We start from the raw sequence: 15,218 nt of genomic DNA on the forward strand, positions 1-15,218 counted from the left end.
TCTACGGTGCTCGAGTATGGAAGAGATTAAAAAAGGCCCACATGTTGAACTAGGGGTTAAAAACACTACAGTTTTTCTAGTATCCATAACATGTCTAGTTTGCGTCGTTTTATTTTAGTAAGTGTATAAATGAGGTCACTACAGTTCCACCTTAAATGTGGGCGTAACGTAAACGACTACAGGAGAGTCCGTCTCTCTCTCTCTCTCTCTCTCTCTCTCTCTCTCTCTCTCTCTCTCTCTCTCTGTGTGTGTGTGTGTGTGTGTGTGTGTGTGTGTGTGTGTGTGTGTGTGTGTGTGTGGTAAGTTGTGTTGTTGAGGAATGGGTGAAATGATCAGGAGTCACGGTTAGGATCTCATGCGCCAGTCTGTCAGCCGGTCTAGTGTTTTGTAGTCGACCTCCATTGGCACGTGAAGGACTTTATCTCGACTCCGCCAGCAACAGTAACTTTTAACCTGGGTAAGAAATTTAATTTTGTTTTCAGTGTGAAATACGCCGGCGTGTTTACGGGCGAAGACTTGTCTATGCAGAATGAATAACAGGCTTTAATGCGGCTGATGTGCGCTTGTTCGTCTGCAGTCGGTGTAAAAGGTCACTGCGGCTCCTGTCATCGGTAACAGGACCGACAGGTGACCACTGCGCACCACTGGTGCACAAGTTACGGCCAACCACTTGTATCCCAACAAATAGTTTCCACGAACACCCCGTTTAGCGACATGCCTTAAAATAGACTGCATGCGACTTGAAATAGTTTCTGTCGCAGCTTGATTGAAACTGCTGTGAAAAGGCAAGTCCAAGCCTGCAGTGAAGTCAGAGATGTATGTGAAGCTGTATTCAATGATAGTTGAGAAGCAGCTCAATCAAATGCTCCATTACATGTTGGGACGTTGTGCAACGCGTCAATAAAAATAATCATCTGCACAAACTGTTCACCAACAACAGTTTTTATGCATGCAGTAACAGCCTTAATACAATCACGTGTTCACAAAGTGGTGAACTTTGCTGCATCCTTGCTTTCAGACACAATCATGACACCATCAACTGTCACCAATGAGCCTGTTTACCTGTGTAAGGTCCAAACAGGTGTTTATGGAGCATTCTGCAACTTTCCCAGTCTGTCGTTGTTCCTGTCCCAACTGGTTAAAATGTGCTGCTGGAATTCAGAATAAGAACATATTTAGAAAAATCAATGAAGTTGATGAGGTCTAACATTAAATATATTGTCTTTATGCTGTTTTAAAATCAGTAAATGTCCGAAAGGATTAGCAAGTAATCACGTTCTGCTCTGCCTATGTTTTACACAGCAGCTCAATTTATTTGGGATGTGGGTTGTAAATAGGCATTTCAGGTTTTTCCTGAAGGTTTTTTTCAGGTTTTTTTTTCTTATCCTTGTGTTGCAATAAAAAATCCTTCAGACAAACTGAGTTGCAGATTACTGAAAGCGTCTTAGGTTGCAGCACTGGTGCTTTTTTCAAAATCAAAGCATGTCAATGAATTACAAATGTCTGTGTTTTGGTAGCAGTTGTTCTCAATGCTTAAATTGTAGGTGTTGTTAGCAGTTAGTTTGTGCCAGATGAAAATGTCTCAAACTGTTTTCATTTTTAAGAAATCTCTTTTTTAGGATGGGGCGATGCAAATATTATGTTGTGGTAAAGGAAATTAAAATTACAAAATGACAAATTAAGCGTACATTTCTTAACCTTTATAATTAAAACAGAGGCCTGGGGCTCATTTTGAAGAAGCACTGTTCCTGTGTTATCTGGATTGCTGAATTAAACCTGGAGGTGATATTTCTACATCAGGACGCACTTCAGATTTGATGCTGCAGAAGCTCCAGTTTTACTCCTTTGTTTACAACCAATGTAAGCCATATAATGTAGATTATCTGAAATAATTTCTAATAATCCTGTAGTACCTGAGTCCAAATTAAAGTGGACGGTGTCCTGGTTCTGCTGTCACTAATTTTGCCTGTGTTTCCTGTCTGTGTAGCTGTGAGTTATGACGTCAGAGAGGAAACATGCAGACACCGTCCAGGACCCTCTGTTCATTCAGGAGAGCGAGGAAGGATACAGAAACCCCACTGAAGTGAAGATGAGTCAGATTGTGCTGCCATGCCATGCCAACCATTGTGGAGAGCTGAGTGTCGGGCAGCTGCTGAAGTGGATGGACTCCACAGCCTGCTTGTCTGGTAGGAAAACATCAGAAAACCTCTCACTTTTCGATTAAAAGTTATACTCTCAGTAGCGTTCTTACATCACAGCATCTAGCTCATGATATAACTGCTCACCAGGAGATCATAAAGCATTAAACTTGGTTATGCATCTGCAGCTGTGAGCTTGCACAAAGGTTAGCCAAGATTATCCCATCATCTCCAAAGTGGCGTGACATTTCTCTACTAAGATTTCAGGTGGATAAACCACATTTGATGTCAAGTTCCGATACTTGTTAACCTGCTTTATTGTTGGACAAGGCCACGAGTTGTGACTTTGTTACAGATCAACTTTCCAACCAGGGGTGGGTGTTATATATCTTCAATCCCATTATACGAAATTTGAGATTTTCTGCATTCATGTGCATCACCATGTAGAAGCAGAGAGCCTGTTAAAGGTACTTTATCACATTAATGTGAAAAAAATCTAGAAATTATTGAAGAGATAGCTACCACAGCACAAATTGTATAGAAATATCTGTGACGGTTTACAGATTTACATTATGTCATGGTTGTATATTTTCATATTCTCCGCCCCTATTTCACTGCACATGTAGCCCATAAACAAAAAAGGTGTATTTGCCTTTATTTCAGCCCCTTTGTTCAATGCATTGAGTAGGAGTGGTTGTATCAAAATCACCCCCCTTCATATGTAAATACATCCGATCAAAGCAATAGATCTGGTGCTGCATTTAATGCATTTAAATGTGAAACAGGTCTGAAGTCTTTCTGTGTGATTGATCATTTCTGTATGACTCCATATGCACATATTTACAGCTCATGAGCTTTCACTTTGCCCGATTTACTGATGCTTCGTGACTTTCAGCTGCACGAGCTAAATAGTCGTGTAATGTCTCCCCTCGCAGCTGAGAGACATGCGGGTTGTTCGTGTATCACCGCATCTGTGGACGACATCCATTTCGAACACACCATAGGGTAAGGCATTAACCTTAACGCTCTTCCAAGGTGTATCTCAGACGGAACATGTTGCATGCAGTGACTGTGGGGGAGAACAAAAAGGGTCAACATTCACCAAAGCTGCAAAAGAAATGCTGCTAAAAAGTCTATTTTCTGTTCCAAAACGCTGATAACAATGTTTGAATAACACTTAGGTGTTACATAAATGCTTAATTTAAAAGAAAAGGAATAGATAAATGGATCTTTGAGTTTTACTCTTCAGAGAATACGAGCTGCTAAGTTGAAATGTTGGCCACTCTCCCTCCAGTTACAGGCAGAGAAAGGTGGACACTGATGGCCAAACTGGTCCAGACACAGACTGAGTGTTGCGTCTCACAGTAGAGACATGCATACTGTGTTGATGATATAATCACTGCTTCATGTTGATAGTAAAGAGAAGCATCTGTGTCTGTTTTCTCCAGGGTGGGAAAGGTAGTCAACATCATAGCAAAGGTCAACAGAGCCTTCACGTCCAGCATGGAGGTTGGTGAATGTTGTTTTTGAGTTCAGCTTCATGAACATCCATGTTATTCTAGAGAAATGTGGTGATTCTGTTCATTTCAGGTGGGTATATTGGTGACTTGTGAGGACCTTTACAGTGACAGACAGTGGAAGGTTTGTCATGCCTTTGCTACCTTTGTTGCCAGACGAACTGAAGCTGGAAAGGTAAGGGATAATAAGCAAAATATGGACACAAAACCATTTTAGCCATTTAGCCAATGGCATTTCAACCTCCGCTGGGTTTGTGTGTGCACAGGTACAGCTGAAGCAGGTGATTCCTCACACACAAATGGAGCAGATGGAGTACAGCCTGGCAGCAGAGCGGAGGAGGATGAGGCTCATCCATGCTGAGATCATTACAGACCTACTGAGCAGCAGCACAGCTCAGCTGGGTACAGGCAGCGGACGCAGGGCTTTATAACACAGCACTTGGCCGGGCGGCGGCACCATTTGGAATCCGATTGATTAAAGCTCTTTGTTTTTGTGCTGTTACCAGGAGAATGCCGGGAGTATCAGGACGCTGTGCCAGCCGAGCGGACACGAGTGGAGAGCGTGGAGCTGGTGCTGCCGCCACACGCCAACCACCAAGTCAGCACCTTTGGGGGCCAGATCATGGCCTGGATGGAGAATGTGGCTACAATCGCAGCCAGGTGTGCACCTAGTTGTTCTGTTTTTCTCTGATTTAAAAGACTTTAAAGAAATTGATTTTTTGAAGAATATTTTTATTCACTTTCCTTGCTGAGTTAGATGAGAAGATCAAAATCATGTAAAATAAGAGGCTACAGCCAGCAGTCCCTTAGCTTAGCGTGGCATGGAGACTGGAAACAGGCGGGGGAGAGCTGGCCTGGAAACAAAATCCACTCACCAACACTTCTAAAGCTTCCTAATTAATGCATTATATCTTTTTTGTTCAATGTGTTTTTTGGGTGAGTTATGCCTGGACTATTTCTTGGCTTGTCCATGTGGTTGCCAGTAAACCACCAGAGAATACAGCAAGTCACTGCACCCTGCCAAGAAATAGTCCCACACAAAACCCCTCCAGAAAACAACAATTAGTCTGTTTGTATGCTTAAGTATTTACATAGATTGAACAAACAAGATAAAACACGGTAATTGGTGAGCTTTAGAGATGGTGGTAGGTGCCAGGGGAGCCGTTTCCCTCTGTTTCATGTCTTTATGCCAAGCTAAGCTAACTGGCTGCTAGCTGTAGCATCATATTTAATTGGCGGATTTGAGAGTGACGTGGATTTTCTCCTATGACACAATAGGCAAGAGAACAAGCGTATTTCTAGTAATTCCCAACAAATTGTAGTTTACTAAGAGATTATCTGTAATGAGTCCAAGAATCAAAATAGCAACAAACAAGACAAACTACAAACACTTTTTTCTCTTTGCCTCGGATCTAGTCGTTTGTGTAATGCCCATCCAACCCTGAGGAGCATAGACATGTTCCATTTTCGTGGCCCGTCTCATATTGGCGACCGACTGGTGCTGAAAGCCATTGTTAACAATGCCTTCAAGCACAGGTGAGTCAACACAGCATGACAAATTCTTATGGCATTAAGGGCAGATAAACTATTAAACATTTACAGTGTCTCTCTAAGTTACACATTCACAGTCTGAGTGTGTTTATATTATATATTTCCATGCGTACATGTTGTCTAGCATGGAGGTGGGTGTGTGTGCTGAGGCCTACCAGGGTGGAGAACCTCTGCGCCATATAAATAGTGCTTTTATGACCTTTGAGGTGCTGGACAGGGACAGGAAACCAAGCACACTGCCGCGGATACGACCTGAGCCCGTGGTGAGTTTTTCTTAAGAGCCCATCAAGTTCAGTAAAGAACTGAACTGAAAAAAAGCAAATTTTTAATACCAGGTTCACTAAATGAGCATCACTTTGTGAGGTTTTCAGCATTCGGTTTTTCCCTATGTTTTACAGGATGGAAAAAGACGCTATCAGGAAGCTATTGCCAGGAAGAAGATTCGCCTTGATAGGTTAGTATCTCTCCTTCAAGTGGAAGATTTCAGTCCTGGTTGATTTAGCGACACCTCCAGTAACTGGTGGCAACAGCAAATGCTGCAGGTCACATCATTCTGGGGGCAGTAAGACAAACCATTATTAATAAAGAAGCCATACAATAATTGGTATTTTGCCATTATTCTGTGTGCAACCGTGATCTGGTTTTAGGCTGCACACGGCATCAGTCTGCTGACAGCAGGGCACAGTGAAACGAAGGAAGGGTTGTTACCTTGCTGAGAAGTTGGAGGTGTGCAGCCTGTCGCCTGCAGCTCACGTGCACATACACAAACACATTACATTTCCTGTGACTGCTTCACAATGATAATCAACTCGTAACCATCATGTTTTGTCCTGTTTGCAGCCTACTGATACATCACAGAGCTGATGAATGTTGTTAACAGTGTAGATTTTCTGGGTCCCAAAGGACAAACAACAGTGCCATCTGCTTCCATTAAAACAGTGTATTTATTACATCAGGAACAGTGTGTTTTGAGTCTAAATTGGCTCTTCATCAGGTACAGAGGAATCAAACAGATTCCAGTTTATGTCATTCAACAAGGCTTAATGCTATCCACTTCATATCTAGTTCACACCAAAGTATTGTGATACTAATGATACACCAAAAACCTACACTGCATGCAAAACGAGTCATCATAAACAATTACAAAACCTACAAATACACAGAAAAAAACTGTCACAGTACATAATGCAGTCTAAAGCACTAGAAGTCATTATTACTTTGTGTGTCCAGTGTTGTTCTACAGAGCCCATTGTTTGCGATACTCCGCAGCAGCACATGACTTGGCAGAGCAGCATATCACAGCTGAGCAGACTGGTACAGAGTCTGTCAAGCATAATCGCTTCATTGTTCAACTGTAAAATACCCGGCCTCCAGTATAATCTTCACTCCACTGCTTGATAACCAAATGTGCTGGATCATTGCTAGAGTGAAAAAAGGTTCATATCATTCAGGTTCCCACAACTTTCTCTTGTCCCTGAATGTAAATCATTTTGTCTTACATGTTTTACAGGAAATACATTATCTCCTGCAAGCAAACTGAAGTGCCTCTGTCTGTACCCTGGGATCCAAGTAACCAGGTATTGCAATTTCTGGCAGAGGCTCGCATGCTTAGCAAGACTTATTAGATATTGCCACTGTATTCAAGAGTTCAGACAGCCCTTTGTTCTTGTTTTTTCAGATGTACCTGAGCTACAATAATGTATCAGCACTGAAACTATTGGATACCAGAAACAACTGGGTATTAACTTCTGAGAAAAACAAGGTCAGTACTGTTTGTGTTATCATCTTGGATATAGCCGTTTAAATCGTTGCAGCTGTTGTGATTCCACCATGCATTCTGATCTGTATTATTTTGGACAAGCGGCAGGTTCACAGTGTCTCTCCTGGAAGTGGACCCATATTGATTTAATTACTGTAAACTGTGGAATAATGCAGGATAAGTCAGAAAGCCTAAAGCTGAGACTTTAAATTTCTGCTCCAAAAGTCATTTTCAGGGATTGAGACCTGACCATACTAATCCTCAAAATATGGATATTTATATTTTCAATATCTCATGCACCCACCAGTACATGTGGCAGTTTTGACAACACCCATACTTAAAAAATAACGGGGAACATATCTTGTTTGTACACGTGGAGCCCACCTCCTCTGTGTGAATGTGCTCCTTCTTAGGTCAGACTGTACACGCTGGAGGAAAACCACATGCTGTGTTTCAAGGTGGAGATGCACGTCAGCGTACCAGCGGAGCAAACGTTCCACCTACTGTCAGATCTGAGGAGGAGAAAGGAGTGGGACCCTCACTATGAGTCAGTGACAGATACTGTACATTCTTGGCCTTAGGCGTCCTCTGGCGCACAGCAACTTGCAGTCAGCAGAAAACACCTCAAGGACAATTCACATGTTATTCTGTATTTTTCCTTTCGTCAGTAAATCAAATAACACCCAAACCTACTGTGCCTGTCTGTGGCACTCAGCCTCAGGCCCGTTTCTCTCTACGGAAGATGTATATCTTAAACAAACAGGCCACAATATCCAGTTTTGTTTTTAGCAAATGTTACTGAGTAATGAGTAACTCCATTCAATGAGTTACAGAATTACTTATTTGTCTTATTTCGTAGTGACGGCAGCGTGAGAGCTGATTTAATTCTGCATCTTTAATGTGAGTTTGATCGCATGCTTGTTGCTTTGTGGCTACTGCAGGGAGTGTGAGGTGATCAACCATGCTGATGAAGAAGACACTCTTTATCGCATAGCTATACCGTCTATCAGTAAAGGGGGCAAAGGGAAAGACTTTATCTTGCTGGCATCGAGGAGGAAGCCATGTGATCCCAGGTGTTGTGACATACTCCATGATTAACACATTGCTCATGTCTCTTCACATTTTGGTTCTTGATTTCCTATTCCACCACATGCATTATATTTTTATGCTACCAGTTATTGCACTACTGCCTCCCGCCTGTGCTTTCATAAAGTCTCATGATGCCATCCTCTTTTTGTCCCTCTCAGGGACCCGTATCTGATCGCTCTGCGCTCTGTCACATTGCCCACTCACCCTCCCACTGAGGACTACACTAGGGGAGAGGTGCTCTGCGCTGGCTTCACACTCTGGGAAGAGTCCAGTGCTGTCACCAAGGTTGGCCAAATGAGAAGGGCACACATGCTAATAGCACATTGCTGCACCCCAACAGCTCACTCCTGCAAAACTAAAGCAAAGTAATTAGTCCATTCAGTGGTTTACTGCACCACATGTGACCTGATGTGTTATGTTTCAGATCACCTACTACAACCAGGCCACACCAGGTATCCTCCCCTACATCTCCACAGACATCGCTGGCCTCTCCTCCAGCTTTTACAGCGTCTTTTCTGCCTGTAGTCAGTACCTGGAGGCCAACAAGGACAGCCTGGCTGCTCTGCCACCGTCTGCACTGTGACACAACAGAGGTGTCTTCCTACAAGAGGAGCAGCAGCATCAGTAGGAGGGATTAGGATCATTTCTCCACCTTTGTCCCATTTCTCCCTTGTTCTGTGGAGGTACTGTGGAGTAGTATTTTTTTAAAGTCTTTAAACCTTAGTTATGACTGTATAACCTTGTTATGGAGATTGTTATCCTCTTTAAAAAGGATAAAGAAATACACTGTATAGTTTTATTTTTTCAAGAATTTGCTTCATGTTTTCAGCGAGATCAGTGGGTATGAAGCAAGAATGATCAGTGTTTCTGAGTCTCTTTGGGATTTTAAGCTTCTTAAGTTTTATTAGGGCCACGATATTGTGGAGAATATTCTGTGCTATGCTAATTTATAGACCAGTGGATTTTGGTAAACATAGGTTTAAGCATTTAATGCAATCGCAGTGACCTATTATCTTCAGTCTTTACAAAAAACTAACATGAGGATAAAACTAATTTCAGATGCAATGTTTGAATTAGCCTCTTTTGATATAGTTTATTTTCTACCTCCTAAATAAAGTTTTTAATATATTTGATTAAGCTGTAAGCAAGCCAGTATGTACATTTAGTGTGCAATGATGCTGTTTGTATTTTGAGATGTATGTACTCCTGCACTGACTGTATAACATGTTGACATGTAATGGCCAAGTATCTCACCTGACAAGCAGTTTTCTTGATTGAACTGAAACAATAAACACAAAAGACTGGTGGATTATGCTCATTTTTATGCTCCCTCACTCTGCATTCCTGCCATTCTTTAACCTTGTCGTGTGAAGAAAAAACAGAAAAGCTTGCAGTTGTATCCCACTGTGACTTGTGATTGTCATGTTGTGATAGATGCACAGGCCACCAGAGGAGCATGATGGAGGTGAAACAGTAAGCCTCTGCTGGCTGCCTCTGACAGGAGTTTAAAGGAGTCGGTAGCTCTGCTTGCTTTCCAGGTATTGTGTTTGTTCCATGATCATCCTGTTATGCTCACACTGCTTCCCAGAAAGCAAAACCAGGGAGAATAAAGAGTGTAAGCGAATGCATCTGTAATGATGTAACAATGAAACACTGTCAGACTCAAGCCAGCCGGTGATCCTGTGATCCAAAGCATCCCTGGAGGAGTGTATCGTGTCTTGGCCTGCAGCTTGACGCTCGCTGCCAGCTCATGCCACTCTGCAGTTCTGATGTGTGCTATTCTCGTGAAGGGCCTCAGTCAGTGAGGCAAGCTGCTGTCATCCGTGCCCACTCTGAAGCCATCCTCCCTCTCGGCTGTTTCTGAAATGCAGCATGCTTCTGCCCAGCATCCCGCACCTGCCTGTCTCTGCTGGCTCCTAACACTTTCAGGGCAGCCTCCATCTGAGACCGGTTTACCAGCTCCTTCTGTTCAGGGTCTGCCTGCAACCTGTTGGCTGTCATCTGGGAGGCAGCCTTGTTGACAGAACTCAGCAATGCTGGGAGGATAATGTGGTTGAAGGTAGCAAATTCTATGGTCTGCGTGCAAAATGTAAGACCAATAACACACACAGTAAATATGGAAATGAAATACTTAAAACTAGTGGATGTTGATTAACACACAAAGAATTATATAGAGAATCATATTTTGCATGTCTTGTTAAAACTCAATAGTGATGTTTGTGTAGGAGTCATTTGTGTGTTCTCAAGGTCCTATGTTTCCCAGATTTATATAGCACATAATGGGGGCATGACAAAGGGTCCTATGTTCCCAGGGTCCTATCATCAACCCACCCAGGGTTGGTGTTAGACAGTGTTAACACAATATTGAACTGGGGAAAAGAGGACCCTGGTAGCATTTGTAGACACACTCCTAATCCAGTCCACTCACTATGGAAGGAACTGACTCCAACAGTTATAAATAAATCTGAAGTTGTTGACATTGTCTGAATTCTTTCTTGAACCTTTTAAACAAATGTGCACTTTTTTGACCCAGCTCTTTCCTCAAGTGTCTGTAATTGTGTTTAACTTTGCTATTTGGCACCACTGGGGTTTATTTTTTGCAGACAACCAATCCCTGGACTTTCACACATATGGTTGTCATCGAGCATCTTAAGACACAGCACCAGGAAGGTGGATCATGTCAAAGAGGATGCATTTTGTAACAATATGCAACTTAATGTCACGCAAACATATTTGCAATTGATTTAACAGGCTACATTCAGGGAGTCAAGTGCACTTTCCAATGATTGCATTTGTCGCAATAGATTAGCTCATGGATACAGCAGGCAATTAGTCACGTTCAGAAAAATAAACGACTCAGTTGACCCATTTGCTGGCTAGACCTGATTTGTTTACATCAGGAAGTGGGCCTGTTTGTGAGGTAAGATCAGTTGTCTGCTAACGACAGTAAAGTTAAATCACAAAAACAACATTAGCAGTTGTAAGGGCAGCTCACAGGACCACAGCTACCACTGAGGACATCATTGTCATGTCCTTTTGATTGTGTCCAGTAATTTGGGAGGTTTTAAGAACAAGAGGAGAAGTTTAGATTCAAAATATCTGAATTAGACTAGGCTCATGATTTGGTTAACAACAACAACAACAACAACAACAACAACAACAACAACAACAACAACAACAACAACACAGAATTAAATTAGATTGAAAATAAAGTTAATCAAGTTTTCAGCCATTCTTAGTGTTACATGTAGTTTGATGAACTCACATGACTCGCAGCTCTGCACACTTTCAACCTGAGTTCCAGGAAAATCATCCAGACACATTAAAACACCTGTGCACCGGTGCAGGAACACAGAACAGTAAAATCATAAAGAAATATAAACATTTTACATAATCTTAGGTTAATTTCTAATGGAGGCCAAAACAGCAATACAGAAAATACAACAATAATAGGCAGAATGCTACAAAGTCAGTCAGCAGAGGTCTATTTCAATATAAATAACAAATATAAAGTCATAAAAAGCAAAGGTTAAAGCATAATAAATATGAAAGAATAATATATTTAGCCTCAAAATAGACCGTCTTTCAGGAAAATGCTTGAATTGGAAGCAAACTTCACTGATTCACGATGTTCATGGAAGTCCACTAAACTCATTTGACTCATTTGATATTTGTAGCTATTTTGTTTATAAAGAAAAAAAAAATCTACAATAATAAAAAAAAATATTTTCAGTAGACCTCAGATGCAATCAGTGAGATCTAGTGAAAACAAAAAGAACACCAACTTAAAAAAATGTTTTAATTAATGTTTGATTTTGTACTTTGGGCTCATGCTCACTTCACGCTTTACGTTGCAAACGCACCGTAACCACGTGACGACACCCGGAACTGAGAGGCGGTCTGCAGCAGACTGGTTCATTACACTTCACCGTCGGATATAAGTTTCCTTGCAGTATCGCGAGTGTATTTAATCGACACAGGAAGCGACAGTATGAGCCATGAATTTACCACAAAGCTACAAACTTCAACGAGAGAAAAACTCAGAAAATTTAACTCTCTGCGAGGTGAGTGTGTCAGTATTTTGGCTAAAAACAACATGCCTGTATTTCACTCTCTGTGCGAGGTGTCATTGCTAGCTGCTCTTTCTTCCTGAAGCCCGGGAGCTGCAGCCCGGTGAGTTTTGGGACGTGGTGGTTTTGACCGCTGTGGATGTGAGCCAGAGGGAGGCTTACGAGCTGCAGATCCATGAGAAAGTGGACAGGAAGGAGCTTCCCCTCGGAGTCCACTACAAGGTCTTCTCAGATCCGCCCGGAACTAAAATAGGTGAGTGAGTCAGACGGACACTCTCCAGTTTCATTTGACTGTCCTCTGTTTGCTGCTGAGGGACATCGACAAAGCACTGCATTCCTATTACTGCTAATATGAGCCCGTGTGTGTTGAAGGGAATGGGGGCTCGACTCTGTGTGCGCTGCAGCAGCTGACTGACATCTATGGGAAGAGCCTGAGCAGGCTGAGAGTCATCCTCATCCATGCAGGTTTGAGATTTACACCAGTCACAAGTCATTTCTCCTGCTGCTTTTCCTCCAATGCATGCTGATACGGCTGCACGTTTTCATATAGAGTATATAGTTTTCCAGTTTCTGATACGTCGTCTTCATGTTCCTCTTTTTGTCCGCAGTTAAAAAACAAAATTGAAACCAAGCCTAAATTAAGCAACACGTTTTCGCATTTTAGAGGCTGGAACCAGAGAGTCTTAAACTGAAACAGTTCATAAATGATCAAAAATTTGGCCAATGAATTTATTTGATTACTTGACTAATCACTTCAGCACCTCAGGTACATGCCACGATGACCTCTTGTGACTTGTGAACCTGAATGAAAATAACGAACTGAAAAAAAATGATTGATGGGTTGCGAGCTTATTTAAAAGTCATTGAAAATACAGTAATGCTCAGGAGTTGTTAAAGGCACTTGCCAAGTCAGAGAGCAGACAGTATTACTGCCCTATTAAAATAAGCTACGACACTTGGACGTGGTGTTATGGCCTGACTCTGCCTTTCAAACTGCGCTCTGCTTCTGGACTCACAACGAGACTCACGATGAGACCAAAACATGTGACCATATTCTGATGACACACATTTAAAGGAAGTGTCTTAAACTGACTTTAATGCACGTATTCCACTTGAATGTCTCTCTTCTCGTCCCTCCAGGAGGGTTCAGTCAACGCTTGCCCAGCGCCAGCGCTCTGGGGAAGATCTTCACCGCCATGCCGCTGGGTGACCCTCTGTACCAGATGCTGGAGCTCAAACTGGCCATGTATGTGGACTTCCCCTCACAGATGAAGCCCGGTGTGCTGGTGACTTGTGCAGATGACATAGAGCTGTACAGCATTGCAGAGAACGAGAGTGTCAGGTTTGACAAAGCAGGCTTCACAGCTTTAGCCCACCCCTCCCCGCTCTCTATCGGCACCACCCATGGAGTGTTCGTGCTGGATTCGTGTGAAAAGTCTGCTCACTCAGAAATGGAGAACGCGTCCTGCCTGCGCTTTCTGCACAAGCCGAGCGTCGATAAGATGCGAGATAGCGGAGCTGTGTGTAAAAGGCAGAGCAGCTGTTTTTCTCTCTCTGACGCTGAGTTTGTCTACACGGACAGCACCTATTACGTCGACTTTGCTACTGCAAAGTCTCTTCTTGATTTGCTGAAAGAGTTGGGGCCTTTGGACTGTGAGATAGACGCATACGGGGACTTTCTCCAAGCGCTGGGCCCTAAAGCCACAATAGATTACACCAGCAACACTGCAAATGTCACCAAAGAGGAGAGCGGTCTGGTGGGAATCCGGCAAAAGATCTTCCATCTTTTAAAGGGGACTACCTTGAATGTCATCCTCCTGAACAACTCCAAGTTTTATCACATCGGCACCACGTCAGAGTACCTCTTCCACCTCACAGAGGACGCGGTGCTGAGGAGCGAGCTGGGCCTCCTGTCATGTGCCTTTAGCATACACATGAATGAAGCCTCCTCTGGATGCTGCGTTATGTACAGCGTCCTCGACCCCAGTTGCTCTGTGGGAGCTGGATCAGTGGTGGAGTACTCCAGACTGGGAGCAGGAGTTTCCGTTGGTGGGGGCTCCATCGTCAGCAGCTGCCGGGTCAGCGCAGGCCTCTCGGTGCCAGATGGAGTCTTCATGCATTCACTGTGTGTGAATCACGAGCAGGAAACCAGGTGTGTAACCGTCGTGTTTGGGATTAATGACGACTTGAAGCGCAGTGTGGAAGCTCCCGCGTTCATGGAGGAGCTGAAGCTTTTCGGCTTCAGCCTGGCAGAGTGTCTGTCCCACTGGGGGCTGAAAAATGAAGCCCTGAGGTTCTCAGGCGATGCATCCAGCTGTAGTTTGTGGAAGGCTTGTTTGTTTCCTGTTTGCTCTGATCCACAAAGTTCATTCGCAATGTCTCTGGAGATGCTGCAGGCCATCCTGAGCGGCTCCGCATTCACCCTCCCCAAAGACACCAAGCTGATGTCCATGCAGGAGGCCCTAGAGCAGAAGAACCTGGAGGAGATGTTGAAGTTCAGGAAGGGACTGTACGAAGACATCACACGGTGGAAATCGAACAGTTGACAAGGCTCAAAAGTTATGAAGTCAGAGTTTTCCAGGCATGGAAATAGTTTGGAATTAAGTACTGGTGTCACATGATGCACATTGGCGTATGCAGCTAGTTGATGGCAGGAATGTGTAATAAGCCAGTGAAATGATCAAGCGCTAGCAATTTGCCCATAAGCAAAAAGGGAAGTGTGGGTTTACTAATCTGTCCCTGTCAAACGGCTCGTATAACACATGGCTTAAGAGTGGCAGATCATAGCCACGCTGGGTGTTAGCGACATCAGGTCAGCCATGCTAAAGGGAAGAAGCATTAAAAGGTCGCTCAAAAGGCTTCCAGTGTTGGCACATATTTCACAGCTGCCATAGCCGGGACAGATAACGCTACTGCTTCTACCAGCACAGCAAACTGCTGTAGCTGAAACACAACGTTAACTGACTAAAACCTGGAATGTAGGCTCACAGGAAGAGCCACATCATTTCACCCTGTGATCACCATGTAGGCCTGCAGGTGTTAAACTGCTTGGAAGTCTTGGAAATGGGGGAAAATGTCATGGAAATCCTTTGAT

General features: G+C 43.3%; 2 protein-coding genes across 3 annotated transcripts; both read left to right on the forward strand.

Annotated features, from left to right (window-relative positions):
- Positions 1–248: 248 nt before the first annotated feature.
- On the forward strand, positions 249–9,365 carry acot11b (acyl-CoA thioesterase 11b). Of its 2 annotated transcripts, XM_070960226.1 has the most exons (17): positions 249–457; positions 1,716–1,860; positions 1,988–2,186; positions 3,074–3,143; positions 3,587–3,647; positions 3,729–3,830; positions 3,922–4,057; positions 4,162–4,315; positions 5,072–5,191; positions 5,331–5,469; positions 5,605–5,660; positions 6,717–6,783; positions 6,885–6,968; positions 7,379–7,512; positions 7,907–8,038; positions 8,213–8,339; positions 8,479–9,365. In XM_070960226.1, exons 3-17 carry the CDS (start codon positions 1,997–1,999, stop codon positions 8,635–8,637), a joined length of 1,731 nt encoding a protein of 576 aa, XP_070816327.1. In that variant the 5' UTR covers positions 249–457; positions 1,716–1,860; positions 1,988–1,996; the 3' UTR covers positions 8,638–9,365. The 2 variants fall into 2 exon arrangements, with proteins under 2 accessions (XP_070816327.1, XP_070816328.1); XM_070960227.1 differs by lacking the exons at positions 249–457; positions 1,716–1,860 and having other exon boundaries at positions 1,985–2,186.
- A 2,561-nt stretch (positions 9,366–11,926) lies between these two features.
- On the forward strand, positions 11,927–15,218 carry fpgt (fucose-1-phosphate guanylyltransferase). The gene is made up of 4 exons (XM_070960706.1): positions 11,927–12,118; positions 12,210–12,377; positions 12,497–12,589; positions 13,265–15,218. The coding sequence occupies exons 1-4, from the start codon at positions 12,046–12,048 to the stop codon at positions 14,668–14,670; spliced, it is 1,740 nt and encodes a 579-aa protein (XP_070816807.1). The 5' UTR covers positions 11,927–12,045; the 3' UTR covers positions 14,671–15,218.

The sequence above is a fragment of the Chaetodon trifascialis genome, chromosome 4, assembly GCF_039877785.1.
Source record: "Chaetodon trifascialis isolate fChaTrf1 chromosome 4, fChaTrf1.hap1, whole genome shotgun sequence".
NCBI classification, from domain to species: Eukaryota; Metazoa; Chordata; class Actinopteri; order Chaetodontiformes; family Chaetodontidae; genus Chaetodon; species Chaetodon trifascialis.